Source organism: Alexandromys fortis, unplaced genomic scaffold (genome assembly GCF_014885135.2).
Source record: "Alexandromys fortis isolate MF-2015 unplaced genomic scaffold, M_Fortis_MF-2015_v1.1 scaffold_62, whole genome shotgun sequence".
Taxonomy (NCBI): Eukaryota; Metazoa; Chordata; class Mammalia; order Rodentia; family Cricetidae; genus Alexandromys; species Alexandromys fortis.
The window spans coordinates 10,031,003-10,048,940 of record NW_026067942.1 but is presented as its reverse complement, the minus strand read 5'-3'; the positions used below and the strand labels follow the sequence as shown (position 1 = coordinate 10,048,940).

The following is a 17,938-nucleotide window of genomic DNA, read 5'->3' as shown; positions in this document are numbered from 1 at the left end:
ATAGGCTTAAAGATGAATAAAAATGAGCCTTCTAGCAACTGAAATTTTTCTCAAGGCAAAAATACAACTAAAGATGAAAATAGAAAAATAAAGCTGGGTGTAGTGGTACAGACCTTTAATCTGCACAGTTGAGAGGGAGGTGGATCTGTGTGAGTTCAAAGATAGCCTGATTTACATAGAGAGTTCCAGGACAGCCAGAGTTGCTTAGTGAGACCATATCCTCCCAAAATTGCAATTATTTTTGCATAAAGGGAAACAAGCCATATCCGGTTGGGATTGAGTTGAAAACTAATGGTGACTGGTCACCAAAGATTGCATGCCATTTATTTAGATCTGTGTCCTAAGCTGGCATCTATATTCATAAGTATATAGTATCTGATGGCCTTTTCTCCTTTGTGTATGTATGAAGATTTCCCTCGAGAGTGCCCATCACTTCCCACGATCCGTAATGGACACCGTACAGAGCAGCATGTTGCCAAGTTTGTTCCAGGGTTGTCTGTGACATTCAGTTGTGATTCTGGTTATTTGCTTAATGGACAAAAGACAATTAAGTGCTTATCTTCGGGAGACTGGGATGGTGTCTTCCCCACATGCAAAGGTATCTTAAATTTGCTATCTACTGGGGACTGGCCTGATATTTGTCAAGACTTACTTCTTATTCTTGCCATTCTTTCCTAGAGGCCAAATGTGAACCTCCAGGACAGTTTCCCAATGGACAGATAAAAGAACCTATAGGTCTTCAGGTTGGCAAAACTGTGCACTTCTCCTGTAATGAAGGGTGAGTATCAGGAGGGTCTGTAAATTTTAATACCCTTGGATTATATGTGCCTGCTGTGAAGTATAATGTTGTCTGAGGTTTCTGTGTATCTTTGGCTCTCCTGTTCCTGCAATCATTAAGTCACAAAGAAAATCATACAGAGGTCTACATTAATCTACTGATTGGCCCATTAGCTCAGGCTTCTTATTAACTCTTATAACTTATATTAACCAATTATTCTTATCTGTGTTAGCCACATGGTTTGGTATCTTTTTCAGTGAGGCAGTCACAACTTCTTTCTTCTGTGTCTGGGCAGGACTGCAGAGAAACAGGCTTTCCTCTTCCCAGAATTCTCCTGTTCTCATTGCCCTGCCTCTACTTCCTGTCTGATTGTCCCACCTATACTTCCTGCCTGGCTAGTGGCCAATCAGCATTTATTTAAAACATAATTGACAGAATACAGAATTGTCCCACAGCACTATAAAGTCAGGAGAAGGAATGTGAATGAGCCTAGACGTTATTCAGGAATAATCTGGAATGAGGTAGTGCAAAAGAATAATAAATGGGTAACTGGACAGATTAAATGGACCTGTGATAGATTTAAAGGTCAAGCTTACTAGTTTTTCAAAACAAACTGCCTAATAGTACTAAATTTTAAACTGTCTCCAGATACATATTACAAGGACAACCTTCTAGTCAGTGTGTAATTGTTGAACAGAAAGCCATTTGGACCAAGAAGCCGGTATGTAAAGGTAGGTAAGACAGTGGTGGTTTGGTAAGGAAATCCAGGGGTTCACACACAATGCATCCTTGGCTTTGCTATAAGCATGTGTGGTGTGTGTGTGTGTGTGTGTGTGTGTGTGTGTGTGTGTGTGTGTGTGTGTGAAGAAGGAGGGGGGGGGGGGGGGGGGGGGGGGGGGGGGGGGGGGGGGGGGGGGGGGAGAGAGAGAGAGAGAGAGAGAGAGAGAGAGAGAGAGAGAGAGAGAGAGAGAGAGCAAAATACAACAAAACAAAACTAGAAATCTTAAGGGTCTGATCTGCACCACAATGCCCTTTAATTACCTTTTTATTCTGTTTCCTTAAGTCAAATGAAGCAAGCAACTTTTCTTTCTCTCAAAGACCCATGTTCTTAGTGATGAAATTTGAGCCATGCACATAAAGAAGATTGTGTATTTGGTAACTAGAATGAAGATATTAGCAAAGGAGACTTACTCAAAAATAAAGTTTTAAAATCACATTTTAATTATATTGCATTAGTTGACTGAATGACTCATTGCAGATTCAGAAATCACTGTTTTTTACCTTCTCTAGAAATTCTCTGCCCCCCACCTCCACCTGTTCTTAATGGAAGACATACAGGCAGCTTTTCAGCAAATGTATCATATGGAAGCACAGTTACCTACACCTGTGACCCAAGCCCAGAGAAAGGAGTGAACTTTATTCTTATTGGAGAGAAGACTATCTATTGTAGCAGCGACAGCAAGAAGAGTGGGATCTGGAGTGGCCCTGCTCCACGTTGTGAACTTTCGACTTCTGCAGTTCAATGTCTAAAACCCCAGATAGATAGAGGTCAAATTTTATCTATTTTGAAAGATAAATATTCCTATAATGACACTGTGACATTGTCTTGTGAATCTGGCTTTAACTTGAAGGGCAGCGAGAGAATTCGATGCAATGCCCAGGGCACATGGGAACCATCAGTACCAGTATGTGAAAAAGGTGAGTGCTATCAGAAGATGAATCATTTAAAAAATTTAGAGGAAGGGCCTATGGACTTTACACAGGGCCCTCTGTAGTCCCTACACATTCAGTCACACAATAGTGGATGTAAATAAGAAAGAAGTCTTTCTTAGCCCTCCCTTGCCTCTATGGAAATACACTAAAGTTTACTAAGTTGTTCATTTCTCTTAGAAATATAGGAGCAAAAATACGTGTTTGTCTTAACAGTATTTTTTTCCTGGTTTTTTAGAGACAGGGTTTCTTTGTAGCTTTGGAGCCTGTCATGGAACTAGTTCTTGTAGACCAGGCTAGCCTCGAACTCACAAAAGTCCACCTGCCTCTGCCTCCTGAGTGCTGGAATTAAAGGCATGCACCATCACTGCCCGGCTTTAACAGTAATTTTTAAAAGGGAAGCTACCTAAGCTTTCACCTGCAGGTATATTAAAATCTTCCATAAAGTCTTCTAAGATAATTCCTTCAGAAGGGAAAAGCTGGTGTAATGTCAAAAATGCTGCAACTGGGGAGACTAATACAAGAAGGTTGTGAATTTGAAATCAACTTGGGGCATATAGTAAAACCCTATATTTTAAAAGAAAAATGAAAGGAAAAAAAAAAGATTGACTGAGGCACAGGAAATGAGTTATAGCAAGCAGGAGCCAAACAGATCAGTGGCATCCCGAGTACAGAAAAGAAAATGTAATTGAGAAATGATAACCTGAAATTACCCAAGGACAGCAAAAATACCCTCTGTTCCAGACAGCTGCCATGAGAATGGGATTCTATTAATTTTGACTTCTTTGGCTCAGTTTCTAGTTTTTACTCTAAAATTGTTTCATTGTATCTGCTTTTCCTTTAGAATGTCCAGCTCCTCCTAAAATCATCAATGGGCAAAAAGAAGATAGGCATGTCCTCAACTTTGATCCTGGAACATCCATAAGATATAGCTGTGACCCTGGCTATTTACTGGTGGGAGAGGATATTATACACTGTACTCCTGAGGGAAAGTGGACACCCATTGCCCCCCAGTGCAAAGGTATTACACTACAACTACAGATATTTAGCCTAAGATTGTCTTGTGCTGTTACTCATTTTTATCTTTTTTTCTTAGTTGCAGAATGTAAACCAGTAGGACCACATCTCTTTAAGAGGCCTCAGAGTCAGTTTATTAGTGCAGCTGTAAATTCTTCTTGTGAAGAGGGGTGAGTGAAGAATGTCTCATCCTGAATGAGGTCTGTCTTATCAGTACCCACTGAAAACTGTGTGCAAGAGTTCGCCTTAAAGGTCTTCCTTTGTCATGTGCTCATGGGTATTTATCACAATACTTTTCCATGCATGGGAACTACACAATGGATGAATGGTGCTGAAGTAGGCTATATGGTTTTTTTTTCTGTTGCGTCTGCCTCTGGAGACCATAGTGCTTGCTTAGCTTATTGGTAATGACATGGCCAAATGATACGACTCTTTGTCTCCAGGTCCCAGTTAAGTGAGAGTGCTTATCAGCTGTGCCAGGGTACAATTCCTTGGTTTTTAGAGATTCGTCTTTGTAAAGGTGAGTAACAAAATTGACAGAGGACTTAAAGTGATATAAGATAGACTATGTTACTGGAATTAGCACACTATTTTGTCAAGTTTTATGGCTATTTATTTTGCCATCTTTCTTCTCTCACCTCTTTCTACTTTAATCAGTCAAATTCCATGTACTTAGTTACCAAGTTTATGTTGTGGTTTAGGATTATCAGAATATAGAGAGTGATCTGAGTCACTACCCTACTTTGGGTTACATCAAGGTTTAGTGAAGAGATTAGGAGATTGATATCCAATATCAACTCAGATCTATTCCTACTGTCTAATACCTGTATGACCTTTGGCAACATATATGAATTGTAGAAACTCTAGTCTCATCAGTAAAAGTTCCACTAAACCACAGGTTTGGGTTGTTAGAATAAAATGGTACTGTACCTACTTTCTGGATGATGAAAATTCCTATTGTAAAGCAGGTGCTCAACCAGCAATAATTATCCTTAGTCAACCATATAGCTATTGTAACAAAATATCCTCCAAAAGTGTGATTCTGTCACTTGTACCTTTGATTCTCATACTGACTGTGATAAAATAATTACTTATTTAATTAGTGAATATTGGGTCTTACTACTGCACGTTCCTTTTTCAATACCAATCTTATTTTCATAAAAATCAAATATTAGATATATAATAACATTTAATATAGCTCATAGCATGAGCATTCATCCACACCCTTCATAGAAACATGGTCATAACTTTGCACTTCTAACCCTGGTTCAGATTCTACAGTATCTTTTTATGTCTCCAGAAATTACCTGTCCACCACCTCCTATTATCCACAATGGGACACATACAGGGAGTTCCTCGGAAGATGTCCCATATGGAACTGTGGTCACCTACACGTGTTATCCTGGGCCAGAGGAAGGAGTACAATTCAACCTCATTGGGGAGCGCACCATCCACTGTACAAGTGGAAGCAGAGGAAGAGGCTCCTGGAGTGGCCCTGCTCCTCTCTGTAAACTTTCCCTCCCTGCTGTTCAGTGCTCAGATGTCCATGTGGCAAATGGATATAAGCTGCCTGGCAAAGGAGCCCCATATTTCTACAATGATAGTGTGACGTTCAAGTGTAACAATGGATACATTTTGAATGGAAGTAGTCAGATTCGTTGTAAAGCCAATAATACCTGGGATCCTGAAATACCACTTTGTGAAAAAGGTAAAAAGTCAAACCCAATGGGAATTTTAAATGGCATTATACTTATTTATATTTTTCTTTTCTGTTTTTTATTTTTTTTTTTCTCAAGACAGAGTTTCTCTGTGTAACAGCCCTAGCTGTACTGGAACTCACTTTATAGACCAGGCTGGCCTCGAAGTCATAGAGATCCACCAGCCTCTGCCTCCTGAATGCTGGGATTAAAGGCATATGCCACCACCACAGCCAGCTTCTTTTTTTTTTAATTGAAGAACTGGAGATCAAACATAGGGCCTTACACAAACTAGGCAAGTATAAACTACATCTCCAGCCACTATAGTTTAATTTATTATTTTCTACTCAAAACAAGAGTCTTTTTTAAAAAAGGCAAAAGGGATATAGATTTCCTTCATATTTCCTCCATTACATAGAAAGCTATACATGTGTTGTATTGTGGTCTTTGCATGAGGGTACCCTTGGATTTGGAACATGTTCAGGGTATTGATGAAGGAAGGTCATTGGATAATTAATAAAGAAACTGCTTGGCCTGATAGGTTAGAACATAGGTGGGTGGAGTAAACAGAACAGAATGCTGGGAGGAAGAGGAAGTGAGCTCAAACACCATGCCGCTCCTCTCCGGGGCAGACGTGATGAAGCAAGCCACCAGGTCAGACATGCTGAATCTTTCCCGGTAAGACTGGTGCTACACAGATTACTAAATATGGGTTAGGCAAAATAAGTCACCATCTCGTGGTGCTACACACATTAATAGAAATGGGCCAAGTGGTGTTTATATAAATACAGTTTGTGTGTTGTTATTTTGGGGCATAAGCTAGCCAGGTGGCCGGGAGCCGGGTGGCAGGAATGCAGCCTGCAGCTCCCACTACAGGGTATAAAATGAGAAGAACTTTTAAGGAAGCCTTTTACAAAAAAAAAAAAAAAAAAAAAAAAACCCAACAACCAAGTAATTAATGGAACATTCACATCATAGTCAGGGCTTCCCAGTCCTAAAGACAGTAAACATATTTGTTTCCTACAGCATGAATCCAGGATCACTAGTACAGCCACAGAACAGAAAACATTCTATTATGGATAAGAACTTACTGAATCATGCCTTCAAAGTTTCAGATTGGCACCAGCTGTTGTGTTCTTACAGTTCTGGAATAGAGTGCTGTTGTTGGTGTTTATATGGCAAGTTCACTCTCCAGGCCACCACCCTCTTGGGCACCACCATTGTTGATATGCATGTAGAAATATGCTCCTCTGTATCTAGATTAATATGAACAATATACTTGTGACCCTTACCACAAGTTATGTGAAACAAATCCACCCGCTGCCTTCAGGCCTATTGAGTCTTGCCCATAAGATGAATGCTATTTTGGTTCTTGAGTCATTTTTCTTTATGCTATGAGGAACCTAAAAGCAATCTCAACTTTGTCTCTTCAGAAGGATGTGAGCCTGTGCTAGAACTTCATGACCTTCCAGATGATTCACACATAAAACTAGTGAATAGAGCCTGTCAACATGGGTGAGTATGAAGTTGTCTCTCTAAGAAAGAATTGTGTCTTGGTAAATCCCTTTGGGGATTCCTCATGCTTCGACCCACAATGGTCGAACTAGCAACAGGTCCTGCCTGCTTTTCTGACATGGAGAGAGCTTTGCTAAGAGTTTCTTATATGTAAATAGCTTTCTCTTTTGGAGGACCAAGAGTTTAAGTTTCTTTGTGCTAAAGCTGACATTTAGAAGTACCTCTGTAGTTGTACAGTCTATGTTGTAGAAGTAAAATATTGAAAGTAAATGTAGTATAACAACTTTTTCTAGGTACCAGTTGACTGAACATACTTATGAAAAGTGTCAAAATGCTGAGAATGGGACTTGGTTCCAAAAGATTGCAGTTTGTAAAGGTAAATTATGGACACAGGGGAAGCCAACTATGGATTAGGGAGTTAGAAAGGGATAATCAATTAGTGGAGAGGAAGTTTACAACTTCTTTAATAGTTTATGCTTTTCTATGTATAAGATATGGAAAATCTTTTAGTCTTGATCAATGCTGGCATTAATAAGCAATTTGCCAAGTTCGAGTGAGTATTTGCCATATGTGTATGAATATGAATGTATATATATTCTAATTTTACTAAATAGAAAAATATGTGGGATATTTCTAGAATATAGGAACACAGTTATATTTCTTCCTTTATATTTCTTTTTATTTTCTGGAATTTTGGGGATCAATTTGCACATAAATTTCATGTTCTAATTTCCAAAATTTAAATAATTTTCTATTCATATAAATTATAAGGCACATGTATAGTGTTTATATTACGGTGGAGACTCAAATTCTCCAAATCTCTTCTGCAGTTATTCTCTGTCAACCTCCACCAAAAATTTCAAATGGAAAGCATACAGGAATGATGATAGAGCACTTCCTATATGGAAATGAAGTCTTTTATGAATGTGATCAAGGGTTTGATCTTCAAGGAGAGAAAAGTTTGCAATGCAGAAATGATCCTAAAGGACATGGATCTTGGAGTGGGCCTCCACCAAAATGCCTAAAATCTTCTCCTCCAACTCATTGTCCTGATCCAGAAGTCAAACATGGATACAAACTCAACAAAACTCATTCTGCATATTCCCATAATGACATATTACATGTTGCCTGCAATCATGGCTTCATCATGAATGGCAGTCACTTGATAAGGTGTCATACCAATAACACATGGATACCAGGTATACCAACTTGTATCAGAAAAGGTAAGCCATTTTTATTGATTAAAAGTGAAATCTTTTACAAAATAAAAAAGGCTTTTGAGTATGCATTCTACCTAAAGCATCTAAAAACTATAGCAGTTAGTGTTTTATGAGATGATTTGCCTTTTCCTATCTCTTCACTTGACTCCTTTTTCTCTTTCCTTTGTACATTATAATGATTAATTTATATATTAATCAATCTCTAATTTATTCATTCTTATGAATTTAGTTGGAAAACTGCACAACTTTGGGCAAATACTTGAGAAAAATATTTTGAAATTTTGATATTTAAGGCTATTGTGCCACCGAGAAAGAGGAAAAGTTCTGAAGAATGAACCTGACCTTCAAACCCACTATATGGTCTCATAATTTTAGCTGTTATTTGACAGCTTGTTCCTGCTAGTGCCTGTCCTCATTAGAGATTGTCAGGTGCAGCCTCATTAAATTAAGCTCCACAAAGGTGTGGCGTGACGCACACTCTGCTCTTCGTGCTACGTGTTACAGTACAGTTCGCGAGCTGGGCAAGGGGCAAGAGATTGAAACACACACACACACACAGGGGCGGGGAGGGAGGGAGAGATGAAGAAGGGGAAGAAAGGAGGGAGAGAGAGAGGGAGGGAGAAAGGGAGGAAGGGAGGAAGGGAGTGAAAGAGGGAGGAGAGAGACAGAGACATGGGTCATCCTTGAATTCCCCAAGAATGCCAACTTTATTGTGTTCCAGGGCAGCTTATATAGTGCCTTCCCTGACCAATGGCCATGTCCTAGCTCTCAGGATTTTGAGCTGCAAAGCCCCCAGAAACCACTCCCCTGTCTTGTGCTCAGAGCAGCTGCAAGCACAGAAAAATAAGTTGTTTGTTCAGAGCAGCTGCAAGCATAGGAGAAACAAGCTGTTAACAGGAAATTCAGGGTATGGGGATCTACAGCCCCCAACAGTGTGATTTCACTGTTCCTGGGCATCTGTTTGTTTATATTGGGATGTTTGGTGCTTAGATAATTAGCCTGTTTATAACATAGAGGGAAAAATAATAGGTCAATTAGCTGTAAAAACCATTATTCTTGCTCAATTGAGGGAATATAATAGAATAGCATAAAGTAATAAATTATATTTGTAGACCACAGTTACAGATATAGCACCATAGCATCATGTGTTCTACACTTTTCTCCTAATCGTACATGGTATAGAGAGAAAAGCACACATTCATCTAAACCTGAGAATTAACTAATTTGTAGGTTTCACATTGCTTTTCTGTGTTGCTATTACTCAGGGATTGTGTTGTTTAAGTGTTATTCCTTGCCCTATTAAGTCTTTCCTTGTTGATCTCCAAGCTTTCTTAGGTTGTCCTTCTCCATCCACAATTGCCAATGGAAATCATACTGGTGAGAACATAGCTCGATTTTCTCCTGGAATGCCAGTCATGTACAGCTGTCATCATGGTTACTTTCTGGCTGGAGAGGCATTGCTTGTCTGTACTCATGAGGGTACCTGGAGCCAGCCTGCCCCTTATTGTAAAGGTATTTTGTCTGCTTTGTTTTGTTTCTAGCAAAGTAATTTGTCCCAAACATATATGTTCAGTTAAGCATTTTATCTTAAAATTGTTAGAGATTAATTCTATGATTTAATTGAGTACATTTAATAAATTAATATTAATCTCAGATCTTAAAACGAAAATGGCATAACTATATGACTAATTATTTAGTTAATAAAAATTAATATTTAGAAAAATAATAATTATTTATACACAGAAAGTTGAAGTGATTTTTATAATTTAAGTAACTAAGCAAAGGTTATAATCACACTATTGTTAAAGTTTTTGTAAGAAGGCATTTGACATAAAATCAATAAAAATCACAATTTCCTTTTGATTATATTTCCCTATTTGGTAGTGAGATTATGGTTAAGTTTTTCTATTGATTATTTGGGAATCTCACATCATTCACTCCGATTGCATTCACCTCCCAATCTCCTTATGTCTGCACCTCTCCACTGTGACCACTCCCTCCACAAAGAAAAGAAAAATACAAGTCAGTTTTGTGTTGTTTGTATACTCACTGGAGTACGGCCAAATTCCTAGTGACCAACCCCTCCTAGTGAGGATAACTCTCCACCTGCATCTGCACCAGAAGCCATCAACTGAGGAGAGCAGTGTGTTGTGCAGAGAAGGGAGGGGCCAGTTTTCCAATGCTCACTCTACAGCCTAAGGTGCTGGGACAGCTCTCCTGTACCCGCCACCATTGCACTGGCAGATGAGGGGTGGGGCCAGCTCTCCCACAATACAGACAATTTTTTAATCAATTTTACATATAAAATAATTATCAGCAATGTATATTAAATAGGAATAATAAGTCAGTATATAATATTGCCGAGGATTATACTTTATGCCAGATGCTGTGCATTGCTTCCATTATTATCTCATTTAATGTTCATGAAACCCGTAAGAATGGTACCATTGTTATTCTTGCTTTCTAGATAAGGTTTCAATGTCTCAGAGAGATCTGTGACTTACACAAAGTCATACAACTAGCAGTGAGGATTCAAGCAAAAGATCTTACCAGGCATGTTTCTAATTTTCATATTGTAAAATGATGTAATCATATACAAAATTCATGTTCAAGAACCATGAGATTGGGGGAAAAGATAGCTCAAGGAAAAGATGTGGTTAAGAGTCAAGCTGTTCTTCCACAGGACCCAAGTGCTGTACCTACCACTTACATAGGGTGACTCACAGCCACCTATAACTCCAGATTCAGAGAATCCAATGCAGAAAAAGAGGATTTTCTGGTCTCTAAAGCACCTGCACACATATGCTGTTCTTACACACTCATGCACTCACATGCACACAAAGACACACACACACAGCGAAATCTTTAAAAATGTTATCAAAATTGTCACAAAATCATAATATTCTAAATATGTTTAAGATTTTGTGTTAGGTCACATTCATGAATGTGTCCACCTGTGATTGCAAGTTGAACACTATTGATAGCTCATGTGCTCAAAATATCAAAGAAGAAATGAGAATGTGCATGGATGTATGAAGAATTAGACTAGAAACCAAGAAGGAACAGTGATTTGGAACAATTAATATTCACCCCTTAATATTTTTAAAGACAGTGTTAGAATTATTTAAACACTGTTAACACAGACACATAAACAAAAACCAATGCAGCTTAAGTTGCTAGGTAGTTCTTGAAAAATGCTTAAGGATAGCCACACCAGCTTGCTTCTTAGGTCAGCATAATTGAAAAATCTTTTTCCAACTCTTTACTCTGAGGTAATGTTTGTCTTTGAAGTTGATGTATGTTTCTTGTATGCAGCAGAAAGATGTTTTTATATCCATTCTGTTAGCCTGTGTGTTTATATTGGAAAATTGAGTTCATTGATATTAATAGTAGGCAGAGGCTACTTATTCGTTCCCAGATGCCCAGGCACAAAAAATAATCACACAGAAAATATATTAATTATGATGCTGCTTGGCCTATTAGCTTAGGCTTTTCATTAATTAACTTTTACATCTCAAATTAAACTATTTCTATTATTTTGTGTTTTACCATGAGGCTCGTGGCCTACTGGCAAGGTTTTGGCTGGTGTCTTACATATTTCTCCTTCAGCAGCTACATGACATCTCTCTGTCTCTGCCTTCTTTCTCCCAGTATTCAGTTTAGTTTTCCTGCCTAGCTCTATTTTGCCTGTCATAGGCCCAAGCAGTTTCTTTATTCATTAATCAATAAAAGTAACACATATACAGAAGGACTTTCCACATCAATTAATGACCAGTATTTGCTAGTTCCTGTTATTTGGTGGTGGTGGTGGTGGTGTGTTTCCCTTCTTTGGGTTTTGTTGATGTGGAATTATTTATTGCCTGTGTATTTGTGGGTGTAGCTAACTTCTTTGGGTTGGACTTTTCCTTCTAGTACTTCTGTAGAGCTGGATTTGTGGCTAGATATTGATTAAATTTAACTTTTGTAATGAAGTATCTTGTTTTCTCCGTGGATGGTTTTGAAAGTTTTGTTGGGTTTAGTAGTCTGGGCTAGAATCCGATGTCTCTTAAAGTTTACAGGAACTCTATCCATGTTCTTTTGGCTTTTAGAGTCTCCATTGAGAAGTTGGGCATAATTCTGACAGGTTTGCCTGTATATGTTACTTGACCTTTTTCCTTTACAGCTTTTAATATTCTTTCTTTATTCTGTATGTTTAGTGTTTTGATTATTATATTGTGAAGGGATGTTTTGTCAGGTCCAGTCTATTTGGTGTTATATAAATTTTTTGTACCTCTATAGGTATATCCTTCTTTAGGTTGGGAGATTTTTCTTCTATAATTTTGTTGAATATATTTTCTGGGTCTTTGTTCAGAATTTCTTTTCCTTCTTCTATCCCTATTATTCTTGGGTTTTGTCTTTTCATTGTATCACAGATTTCCTAGAAATTTTATGTTAGGCATTTTTTAGATTTAACATTTTCTTTGACTAATGAACCTATCTCCTCGATCAGATCTTCAATGCCTGAGATTTTCTCATCCATCTCTTGTATTCTCTTGGTGATGCTTTTACATCACTTACTCTTTTCCAGCATTCCCTCAGTTTGTATTTTCTCTATTGCTTCTATTTCCATTTTAAGGTCTTTCACAGTTATATTTGTTTCCATCAATTGTTTGGTTTTTCTTCTCGGTTTTCCTGACATTCTTTTTTTTAATTTTATTTATTTTTCCATTCAAAAATTTCCACTTCCTCTCCTCCTCCCATTTCCCTCCCACTCCCCTACTCATCCTCCTCTCCCCCCCCTCCAATCTTAAGAGAGGGCAGGGTACCCTGCCTTGTGGGAAGTCCAAGGCCCTCCCCTCACCATCCAGGCCTAGGAAGATGTGCATCCAAACAGACTAGGGTCCCAAAAAGCCAGTACATGCAGTAGAAACAAGTCCCAGTGCCATTATCAACGGCTTCTCAGTCAGCCCCATTGTCAGCCACAATCAGAGCGTCCGGTTTGATCACATGCTCATTCAGTCCCAGTCCAGCTGAATTTGGTGAGCTCCCATTAGATCAGGTGCACTATCTGAGTGGGTGGACCAACCCCTCGAGGTCCTGACTTCCTTGCTCATCTTCTCCCTCCTTCTGCTCTTCAACTGGACCTTGGGAGCTCAGTCCATTGCTCTGATGTGAGTCTCTGTCTCTATCTCCATCCATTGCCAGATGAAGTTTCTATGGTAATATTCGAGCTAATCATCAGTGTGACTATAGGACAAGGCCAGTTCAGGCACCCTCTCCTCTGCTTCCCAAGGACCTAGCTAGGGACATCCCCTTCCGTGGACATCTGGTATACCCTCTAGAGCCAAGTCTCTTGCCACCCCAAAAGGGCTCCCTTAATGTAGATATCTTCTTCCCTGCTTCTATATCTGCCCTTCCTCCATTTCAACCCTCCAACTCCCCCAAGCTCTCCCCAATCCTTCCCTTCTCCTTTCTCTCTCCCCCTCTCCCCTTTCCCCCACATCACTCCTACTCCTATGGCTGGCGACCTTGTCTGCTTCCAATTTCCAGGAGGATCTATATATGTTTTTCTTTGGGTTCACCTTATTATTTGGCTTCTCTAGGCTTGTGAACTATAGGCTCAATGTCCTTTCTTTATGGCTAGAGTCCACTAATGAGTGAGTACATACCATATTCATCTTTTTAGATCTGGGTTATCTCACTCAGGATAGCGTTTTCTATTTCCATCCATTTGCATGCAAAATTCAAGATGTCATTGTTTTTTTACCACTGAGTAGTATTCTAATGTGTATATGTTCCACACTTTCTTCATCCATTCTTCCATTGAAGGACATCTAGGTTGTTTCCAGGTTCTGGCTATTACAAATAATGCTGCTATGAACATAGTTGAACAAATGCTTTTGTAGTATGATTGGGCATTTCTTGGGTATATTCCCAAGAGTGGTATTGCTGGATCTTGAGGTAGGTTGATTCCAATTTCCCAAGAAACCGCCACACTGATTTCCTGACATTCTTTAAGAGATGTATTAGTTTCCTCCAAATTTTTGGTTGTCTTTTCATCCAATTCTTTAAGAGACTCTTAGTATTTCTTTAAGAAAACATTAGAATTATTTAAACACTGTTAACATAGACACACAAACAAAAAACAGCATAGCTTAAATTGCTTGGTAGTTGTTGAAAAATGCTTAGCAATAACTGCCCAGAGTATTAGCTTATGCTATCCACTGAAACTTTGCTTACTGACAATGAAGTAAGTTTATTTCATAACCTTTCTAGTAAGTACAGTTTCTACTTTCTTGGTAAAGGATAAATTATGACTGTGTATTAGTAAGTTTTTTTTTTAATTGCAGAGGTAAACTGTAGCTTTCCTGAGGATACAAATGGAATCCAGAAGGGACTCCAGCTTGGGAAAATGTATCGGTATGGAGCTACTGTGACTCTGGAATGTGAAGATGGGTATACCTTGGAGGGAAGTCCTCAGAGCCAGTGCCAGGATGACCACCAGTGGAATCCTCCCCTGGCTATTTGCAAATATCGTAAGTGCAAGTGTCTCACCACTATTTATATGTGGCCTGTGAAGGAGGGGAACGGAGTATCTATCAGTGTAGGAAGCTCACAGGGCTTTGACATAATGAACAGTGATGCGACAACAGATTGACTTAAAGGCAATAGTCAATATAAATAAAAGTATAGATGAGGGTATATCACATCAATACTCTAAAAGGAGCAAAAATGTCAAACTCATAGACTTCTATTTGAAAGAAACTTCTGTGAGACTTCTCTCTTTGCTAATTTTTAAGTGCTTACCAATTTGAGAAGACTTCCAAAAACATGTCTGCTAGCCTGTTATAACAGTTCCTATTTTCATTTGATCTCAAAAATCACTGACTATAAAGTTGACTGTACTGATGAACTCGCACAACTTAATTAATTAAAGCTGATGATATCCATTTAATTTAAACATAATAGAAGAGTAATAATAACTTGTGGAACAAATATCTATATCCTAAGTAGACAAAATGGAATATGAGTATCGACTTCTGGGACATTGCCAGGTGTCATGGTACCTAGATGACATTGACTTGTACTGCTAGACTGATGTTTCATAATTTTTTATTTCTCTTTAGGGTCAACTATGCCTCTTATTTGTGGTGAGTTCTCTTAAATATTTGGAGAAGAGTTTTTATATTTTTTTATAAATATATATAATTAGATGTTCTACATTCTACACATTAATATGTTTAATTTTAATTCATTGGGTCTAATGTTTTTTCATGTTTTAAAGGTATTTTAATATTCTTGATACATTATAAAATGTCCACTTAAGTTAGAGTTGAAAGTGTTTTCACGGTTTTTAAATTGAAAGTCTCTTTTCATTTGCTCTTGATATTTGGTACAATTGAAATAAGTAATCTTATTCTGCTACATCAAAGTATACTTAACAACAAAGGGTCAAATGTTGCTATGCAAAATCATGGGACTCTGGTATCCTATCCTGTGTTCCTAATTACACTCTAAGGACAAGATTGTTTACCAATGAAACTGAAAAAGAATAGAGAAAATATGATGGAAAGTTGACTGGAGTCCTGTGGTCCATGTGCTGCAGACAAAACATCGACTAGATACAACTAGAAAAACTTAAAGCTCAATCATGATTATTCAGTAATTTAGAGTTTATGGTTAAGAAAAATGTACTAAAAAATCACATTAACAACTCTGTACCACTAGGAGTAAACCCTACAATCAGCTCCTAGCAATATGTCATTTTTTTTCTGGCATTAAACATTTATTTTCTCCCTTCAGGTGTTTCTGCAGGCTCAGTAGTTATTATTTTGGTTGGTGTCATCTTCTGTATGATGTTAAGACATAAAGAACGGTAAGTCCAAATGAATGTTTGACCAATAAGTACAACAGCTTTTGCGTTCTTGTCACCAATTTTAAAAACACAACTTATATGAACTGGTGTGTGTGTGTGTGTGTGTGTTTGTGTATGTGTGTGTGTGTGTGTGTGTGTTGTAATGTTTAGACTAGCATGACTTAAGCTTCCCCAGCTCTAAGTTACCTGATACTTGGCAAATCTTTCTCTGAGTATCTTTCCTGATACTAGCGTGCACAAAACTTACATACACGAAACATACCCAGGTAAATACCTGATGTACATGCTTTATAAAAAATATCCTTTACATATACCAATTTTCTGTAGTTTCCACAAGATTCAAGGGTCAGAGGGCTTTTATGTCATATCTGTATCTAAACCTATGCCATCTTTACTGTCACATATACTATTTCCAGTCATACCCAATTATATGGATGTTCTCCAAGTCTGTAGTGAAAAGCCAAGGCTCTAGTCCATTAGCAAACACTTCATTTTTACCTAGAACATATTCCTCTCTTTGTTTTTACCTCTGGTTTTTTTTAACAATTCAAATAAAACTATTAGACATTAATCACTGCTTTGTGTCCTCACCAAATATAATTAACTATGGTAACATCATGGTACTTCTTGAGTTGCAAGTTTGTCCTCTTTTACCAGACTATGACCTCCTTAATGTCAAAGTCTATGTCCTGGTAGTATAACATGGTGCTAATATAAGGAGACAATCAATAGTTACTATACTACAAATGAACAGACATGATCATTTCTTTTCATATGCCTCTTATTTCTCTAGCATCACTCTCAAACTTTTTATGAAAATCATGTATATGAATGCTAGACATAGCAACACATGATACACTCTCAGAAAAATCACTGGCATTCTTTAATAATTGGGCTTTAAAGACATCAATGGTAGCATAGAAGAATAAATGCTGTATTTCCTACATAAATCATTTAATTTTAGAACCAATATACTTACTTTTATATTTTATAAATACAATAATTATTAAAAAGCTTTATATAAACTAAAGGAAGTTAGACAAAAGGTTATATGAAAGTTTATAAAACAAAGGAAAGAATACAAGAAAACCATTAAACAGGATATTTCAAAATATCTTCAAGTGTTATCACTGGATGTTTGTTTATTTAACTTTTATGTGTTATTTTATAGACTTTTTAATTTGATTTTTACAAATTAAGATGTGTACTGGGTATCTTTTAAGTTCCTATAAAGAAGTCTACCCTCCATACCACAAATCATTTCACTCTAGTGATAACATTGTAGATTCTAACTTGGACAATTACCAAACTAGTAAATTATTTATTTTTATGTACCCTTAAAATTGGGGCCTATGGTTTTTAATATTTAAGAAAATGAGATGAAATCATACATGAAAATACAATTTTCTGGACAATAGAAAGCAGACAGGTAATGAACCCTCACCATAATCACAGTTAATTAGTAGATTTGACAGCTTTTTCTTATGTTTCTCTTTTAGCAATTATTCTACAAAGACAAGGCCTAAAGAAGGAACTTTTCATTTAGAAACACGAGAAGTATATTCTGTTGATCCATACAACCCAGCAAGTTGATAACATGACAAGTTGGTATATAATGAAACTGAAATATATTACTAATATATATATGTATATACATATATACATATATATCAAGATTTGCTTTAATATTTTCTCAAGTCTTTCTTAAACATGGTCTTAAGTAACTATTGTTTGTATCAGTCTTTAATAGCTATGTACAATATTATTTACTTACCTACTTCATATTGCTAACTGAAGGTCTTAGTTTAAAAACTGTCTATTTAGTAAATATGTAACAAATGTGATTAATAAAATTATTAAGAATATTTTAAAATGCTTAAAAATTAAATAAAGTCAGATATGGTAGTGCATGCTTATGGTTCTACCACTTGGAAAATAGAAGAAAGATCAGGAAATTTAAGCCTGGTCTCAGTCACATTGTGAATTTGAGGGTAGGCTTGGCTGGATGAGGCCCTGTCTCAAAAGGGGGGATAAAAATAAAGTAAGTATCATTAAAGAGAATTAAACAGGGAAAGAAGACAGATAAACAAAAGTGATTACATAGAAAGTATTCACTAAGAAAATGGCATTTGTTCAAAGACTGGAG

At 37.3% G+C, this 17,938-nt stretch overlaps 1 protein-coding gene across 1 annotated transcript in view; it reads left to right on the top strand.

Moving 5' to 3' along the window:
- Cr2 (complement C3d receptor 2) overlaps positions 1–17,496 on the top strand; it is a 30,291-nt gene extending 12,795 nt beyond the window's left edge. Inside the window, exons 10-25 of the mRNA XM_050148133.1 lie at positions 410–598; positions 679–778; positions 1,427–1,509; positions 2,069–2,476; positions 3,333–3,509; positions 3,585–3,675; positions 3,949–4,025; positions 4,806–5,213; positions 6,636–6,717; positions 7,011–7,093; positions 7,548–7,940; positions 9,264–9,449; positions 14,267–14,452; positions 15,044–15,067; positions 15,720–15,792; positions 17,292–17,496. Of these exons, the coding sequence (XP_050004090.1) occupies positions 410–598; positions 679–778; positions 1,427–1,509; positions 2,069–2,476; positions 3,333–3,509; positions 3,585–3,675; positions 3,949–4,025; positions 4,806–5,213; positions 6,636–6,717; positions 7,011–7,093; positions 7,548–7,940; positions 9,264–9,449; positions 14,267–14,452; positions 15,044–15,067; positions 15,720–15,792; positions 17,292–17,385 (2,654 nt within the window). The 3' untranslated portion in view covers positions 17,386–17,496. The remainder of the gene's footprint in view (positions 1–409; positions 599–678; positions 779–1,426; positions 1,510–2,068; positions 2,477–3,332; positions 3,510–3,584; positions 3,676–3,948; positions 4,026–4,805; positions 5,214–6,635; positions 6,718–7,010; positions 7,094–7,547; positions 7,941–9,263; positions 9,450–14,266; positions 14,453–15,043; positions 15,068–15,719; positions 15,793–17,291) is intronic.
- Positions 17,497–17,938: the final 442 nt, after the last annotated feature.